Below are 6875 nucleotides of genomic sequence, written 5' to 3'. Positions count from 1 at the left end.
TGCTCCACAACCAGTCCTTGAACAGGGCAGAATTATCTCCTCAACAAAGGGTGGGAGCCCTGGAAGGCAGACAGGTCAGAATGGGGGAGGGAGGTGCAGTTTCCAGAAGCTCATGCAAAATACCATGTGGTCTCATATTTACAAAGCAAAATAATACCTGCTGTTTTCACTTGAATGGCTGGAGAGAGCAAAGCTCAACAGAATGTATTGGCTGTTGTGGCTGTGCCAGGCCCCCTAATGCTAAACAAGCAGGGGAGTCTGCTGGAAATTGGAGAGGGAGTTGCACGTTTATCAGAAAGGGCTGTGGGTTAGACCTGAAAGAATGCCGGCCCCTCACTTCGGCCACTCACAGGTGACTTCTCTAAGGAAACCTCTTCAGGGCCAAGAAAAATAAATTTTGAATTGAAATCTTCAAATCCCTTGATAACCACTGATCCACCATCAAGAAGTCGAAGAGGAACCTGTGCCAGGCTCGGATGTCCGGAGAAGCTGCTTTCTGTTGTAAGGAAAAGGCGCTCCAGGATTCGACTGTGAGCTCTTCCTGCTTCAGACACATCTTCATCTGGGCTCCTCCCCAAAACTCTTCTCCCTCTTCTAACGCTTCTGGGGCATGCTAGCCAGGCTGGGCAAGTTTCTCAGGGCAGAGTGGTCCTCTTCCCTGGCCTGACCTCTGGGAGGTGTGGTGTAGCGCTGCCCAGAGGGGTCTGCTATTTTATCCCTCAGAGCACAGGCAGGACCCCGCTCAGGGTTAGGCCTCAGGTCAGGCCCTGAGCACAGGAGGTGCTCGGTCCTCCTGTGGGGTTGGAGAGAAGAGAGGTGTTTGGATCATCCTGGCTGCTCTGCCTCGGGAACACTGGACTGAGGCCCAGAAGAGCAGTAGCACGGACATAGGCCAGGACCCAGAGGGCAATGTGGGGACTAAACCCAAAGCCTGCCAAAGAACAAGCAGACTTTTCTTAGAAAACTCCTCAGCTGTGCCATGGCTGCACCAGTCTCAGAAAGAGGACTTTCATTGTAAGTAAGAACGACTTATGTAAACACATGGTCAGGGCAGAGACCCTCAGTTCTGGCTGGAATCCTGGCCACTTAGGCTCTTGTGAGTTTTGCTTCCATTCTCAGGAACAGTCAAAGTGTTCAGCATGTAATTCAAAGAGAACATGTAGAAAAGGCTAAGAAAAATCAGGTGAAGAGAGAAAAATGGATTTTGAACGTGGAATTCAATGACCAAATTTTATAACCAAGTCTTAGACGGCAGATGGGCTTTTCCCGCAGTTGAATGCTTTTTCCTGGATGATCTTGAGAGGGTAAAAAATATATATAACAAAACTGCATTTGGCAATGGGGGTTGGAAGATCCAATGTTTTTATTTCAGTAATTAAACTCCTGATCAACAGCATACTATATCATAAAATGTTGGCTTTTTAAAGCAGGTTTGAACTTTCACACAATCTGTTTTAACACTGGCATGCACACCTACATACATATATACTGAGATGGTTCTCATTCATTTAAAAAATTTGATAAAACTAAAATGTTAAATGTACACTGTAATGAAAACACTGCTGTAACACCAACCAGATGGCTTGTATTCCTTGGAAAATTATTTAAAGCATTTTGACTTCGATAATTTCGTTAAAGAAATTCTTCTAACTGTAAATAAAGGCAGCTCTTTGGCCAAGTGCAATGTCTCCTTAATTTGCCTAATCATAAGAATCACCGAGGCGCTTATTAAGCATATGAATCTTCAGGGTTCATCAAGTCCTTCCATATCTTAATCTCCAGAGGCAGAGGTAGGAATCTGCACTGACCCAGGTAGTCTTATGATCAAGTAAGTTCCAAACTCACCTTAGCAAAATAGCAAATGGTCTTTGGAAGCTGGTATTTTTTTTGTCTATGCGGGTAGCATTAGTTCATTTGATCAGTTTTAATTTTTTACAACTTTTTACACGAAACACTTTTCAAATCATAGTTTTATGTTCAATGAAAAAAAAGATGTATCATGTATGACAACCAAATGTAAGGATCGATCCTTCTTGCCAAATTTTGACGAGAAAGTGACAATTGATGTTTCTGTCTAAATGTCACCAAGCAGTTTTACTAAAACTGTATATATTTTGAAAGAGTTAGAGCCGCTATTGATCAAAATATCCAAGTGGTTTTTTAGAAATCTCTATATCCTAGAAATTTAGGAACTTAAGTTTTTATGAAATCTTCATTTGCAAACACCTACTTGGCTTTTACCTATGGTGAAAAGATGAATGAAAAATTAATAGATGAATTCATAAAACAATCGGTAGGAAAAGAGCAGCCTGGTGGCCCCATGTTTGTTAATACCAGCTACACTGCACTGAGGGCCCGTCGTGGAAGCTTTATGTCTATTATCTTCTAGGCTCACCACAACTCTGCAAGGTGGGCACCAGTACCTTCCCTCACAGATGGAAAGTCTGAGGCTTCAAAAGGTTAAAACGTGCCAGCACCACACAGCTCGAAGCTGGTTGCAACATCTGTTCTCAGGTCCAGCCACCAGTCTGCACTCTAAATGACCCTGCAGCAACACAAAGCCAGGTAGTCACTGCTGTCTTACTGGAACTCAGAGAAAATGAGATATTGAGAAGCATTGCAAGTAGCGATTACAGGTTGAAATATATTCTACTTGAAGTTTTCCTATTGAACATAACACAGTAGTATATGGCATACATTTTCCTTCTATGTGTATCACTAAATAAATTTTCATTTAAAAGCAATTATGAAAATCCCAATCCTCTTAAAATGTATTAAATTGATCTGTAAGCATGTGCATCTTTTTTCAATGAGAATTCTCTAACTGTCCAAATAGTGTCCCCAGGTTAATTTTTAAAACTCCATTCTACTTAACCAAAATTTTTCATATTTGGAAGAATAAGAAACCCTAAAATCTAAAGAATTTTTCAAAGTCATTCTAAACTGAAATGTACATAATTCTATTAAGATGAGTTTTCAAGAGAATCAGTCATTTAATGCCTAACTTCTTGAAGAGTATCTGCATATACTTGTGGTTTGATAAAAAAAAAAAAAAAAAGAAGCTTCCAAGTTAAAAGTGTTTGGGGTGTGGGGAGAAAAAGAACATGACACAGATTCAAAGTGATTATCCCTAAGGTCTTTTCAATCCACTTCACGTGAGGGTGAAGAGTTTTATTGCCAGTAAAAAGCTTTGAAAAGTCGAGAAGATATTGCATAATTAGTCACAGAGTTAGCAATATTTGGCCCAGAAAGGTTTAGTATGACTTTAACTTAACATTGCGTTATGTCCCATAATCGTCTGAAATTCAAATTTCTGAATTTTAAGAATCTGATGGGATTCGAGGTGAATGAGGCTTGACAATTCTTTCACAGTAATTCTATTTGCTTAGCCTCTCTAAAAGCATAGCTGAAATAGATTTTACGTACAACTCTGTATGTTTCCGTATTTTTGTTATATATGCTTTCTCTCACGACAATTGTTACAGAGTATTAAACAAATTGGGCAATCATTTTATTTTTAAATGATTATATTTTTGTATTCACCAGTTTTGTCAATTTATTTTTCCAGGAGAAAAAAAAATCAACATTTAAAGGGCCCCCCAAAAAGCTAATAAAATTGCTTGATCGTTTTCAGGAGACATTTACTAACCTCGCTCAATTTTCTTTTCTTTTTGAGAGAGAGAGAAAATATCATAGGGGGGTAAAAACAACCAGCTCTACTCCCTAGCCCCCCAAAAACCCCATAGGCTATAGATTAAATTGATCTAAGAATCAGTCTTATTTTTAACGCATGGAAAATAGCAAAATTATCATGCCAACATAAGGAATATATACTATAATTCATAAATGCCTAATTATCAAAACAATGATATAGTCATGGTTAGATGCAACCTAGCAATCTTATATATGATGCAACTACATATTGTATGATCATTCCTGTTATATATTACATTCGTTCCCATCAAATTAAGTTGGCTATGTTTAAATGGCATTGTGAAATAAACATTTAATATCACAACAGGGTCATATTCTGCTACTGCACAACCATAGCATGCAAGTAACTATGCATTAGCTGTAAACAGTAAAGTGTCATTACCTTCCAGAAATCCAAAGAACATGATAAGTACATAGATAGTACTAAACATCAATTATAGTTAAATGACTTTCATATTGAACAAAACTATATTGTATAAAGCAGTTTTGGATGTCTCTGTCACTGCTCTCTACACATATTCTGTAGTTCCTTTGAAGTTAAGAAACTGCAGTTCCAAACAAGATCTGTTAATCTACCGAGTTCTAGTGAACTGTTGTCAAAATTAGGACACAAATGATTCTATGTTCCAATGTGAAAGCTGTCTTCTATCATTTTTCCTTTCTGCCGTAATTCAGATTTTTGAATCATTAACCATATGCTAAATGTGGGCAACAATGAACTTATTTTATTTCTTAAACTGGAGACTCTCTCATGACACCGATGCACTTGTGTTAGAAACAGGAATACTGTAGATGCTTGCCAGCAAATGCTCTTCTCTACTTGGATTCTAAGTGAAACAGTTGGCAGGAAGGAACCTGGGTCATATTATGACTTGGAGGAGGTGCTGTCTCTAAAATACTTTTCATAACGTTTGTAAAAAGTAGATGAAATCTAGCCGCTAGGAGAGGAAGGCCAAAAGAACATGATCTGTTCTTATAAAAATGCAGATGGAACATTTAGGTCTGATCCAATGATTCCTAGGCAATTAAAAAATTACCATATTAGAGCAGAAGCTTGCACACTGTAAAATAACTATTTCAGCTCTCTTTAGCTTTGTGATACTGGAGGCTGGTTTGGGAAGGAGGGCAAAAATTGATTGCTGGACAGGCTTTTCCATGCTCTATCAGCCCTGATAATGAGTTAGGCAGTTGGCATGGACGACAGCAATGTCCTCTTCACTCAGAATTCTAATCAATCTCCTGTGAAGTTGCATACACCATCCATCCAAATGGACTCGTTTTGGTCTGCATTCCAGTTGGGTGGAAAATAGTCACATTTGAAAACTGAGTTTGGACATGATATGGTCCTGTGAAATATTTAAATACACTGCTTACATCCTACTAAATCAAAATCCTGCTTTTACATTTACATGAGATAAAACAGCATTTAAAGCCGTTGCAATTGGTTCATTTCCTGTTTGTATACAAGTGACTTAAGTTTGCTTATGAGGCAAAAACTGTACAATTCTCATCATTCAGGCATTATAAAATGTCTTTCTTTAAAGTCTTGGGATATAAACAGTTTGGTTTATACGAATTACATATTTTTCATCTGCATTAAGAAACAATATACATGTTTTTCCAGAGTAATGTTATCTGTGATAAGCCTAAGATAGCCTTAAAAACTAACTTTATCACCTGTGACCATCAATACTGTTACTTTGATAAAACTCATGAACATTCTTTGGCCACTCGGGTCATTGACCATTTGCAGGGAACTGTATCTGGGCCTTGGGACCATACAGAGATTTGCCTCCATAAAAATCGAGGCCACAGACCAGCCTTAATGGAAGCCATTTACAAAGTCAAACATTACAGAACCTCCAGGAGCAGTTTCTGTTTCTTAGACACACGTTCCTTGACGTGTTGAGAGGTGGTGTTTTCGATTTCGGACTCCTGAAGTCTTGTCTTTACTATCTGAAGGCTTCTGTTGTGAAATATCTATTAGGGCACTGGCAATTGCAAGGCCTGGAAAAACAGGAAAAAAACCCACTTAAATGTTTGGTTACATATTTCTGGGATGGCAACAGTGGTGGCCTAGCATTGTTTTACATTCAGCAACCAAACATTTAGCTGCTTATTGGAAGTAGTTTACCCTTTACTTAAAATATTTTTTTAATTGAAGTATAGTTGATTTACAATGTTAATTACTGCTGTACAGCAAAGTGATTCAGTTATACACATATGTTTTTAAAAAAAATTTCTTACCTTGGACATACGAACTGTACACATGAAGAAGAGCAAGGATCTACAAAATTAACTGAGTGACATTGGACAATCAAATCAGTGTGTGACAAAACATCACAATCAGTTGTGGATATGACTCCACACCTTTCTATGTCTGAACACACGTTTGTTCTAAAAGTATAAAGAATTTTCAGTATTGTGTGTGTGTGTGTGTGCATGTGTGTGTGTGTAACAAAAGTCAGTATATTAAGGTTTTTTTAAAAAATTAGAGCAGCTTTAGGTTTACAGAAAAATTGAACCAATATTGATACATGATTATTAAGTAAGTCCATAGTTTACATTGGGGTTCACACTTTGTGCTGTACACAAAGTTCTATAGGTTTCAACAAAAGCATATTGTCATATACTCACCATGAAAGTATCATACAGAATAGTTTCACTGCCCTAAAAATCCCCTGTGCTTTACCAATTTATCCCTCCCCTTCTCCTGAGCCTCTGGTTATCACTGATCATTTTTTAATATCTCTATAGTTTTGCCTTTTCCAGAATGTAATATGGTTGGAATCATACAGTATGTAGCCTTTTCAGATTGTCTTATTTCACTTAGCAATATGCCTTTAAGTTCCACCATATCTTTTTTTTGGCTCAGTGGCTCATTCCTTTTTATTGCTAAATAATATTCCATTGTATCAATGTACTACAGTTTGTCTATCCGTTCCCCTATTGAAGGACATCTTGATTGCTTCCAATTTCTGGCAATTATGAATAAAGCTGCCATAAACACCCATGTGCAAGTTTTTGTGTGGACATAAGTTTTCAATTCCCAAAAAGCTAGGAGCACAATTGTTGGATCACATGTAACTTGATGTCTTAGCTTTGTAAGAAAGTGTCAAACTGTCTTCCAAAGTGGCTGTGCTATTTTGTATTCCCACCAG

General features: G+C 37.9%; 1 protein-coding gene across 1 annotated transcript in view; it reads right to left on the bottom strand.

Annotated features, from left to right (window-relative positions):
* Positions 1-1053: 1053 nt before the first annotated feature.
* Positions 1054-6875, bottom strand: part of ATRNL1 (attractin like 1) — a 678243-nt gene continuing 672421 nt past the window's right edge. Inside the window, exons 29-30 of the mRNA XM_027112688.1 lie at positions 5575-5721; positions 1054-2241 (exon numbers count right to left, since the gene is read on the bottom strand). Of these exons, the coding sequence (XP_026968489.1) occupies positions 5597-5721 (125 nt within the window). The 3' untranslated portion in view covers positions 1054-2241; positions 5575-5596. The remainder of the gene's footprint in view (positions 2242-5574; positions 5722-6875) is intronic.

This window comes from Aethalodelphis obliquidens, unplaced genomic scaffold, assembly GCF_003676395.1.
Source record: "Aethalodelphis obliquidens isolate GAN/ISIS:26980383/991018 unplaced genomic scaffold, ASM367639v1 scaffold11, whole genome shotgun sequence".
Taxonomy (NCBI): Eukaryota; Metazoa; Chordata; class Mammalia; order Artiodactyla; family Delphinidae; genus Aethalodelphis; species Aethalodelphis obliquidens.
This window is presented reverse-complemented; position numbering and strand designations above follow the sequence as displayed.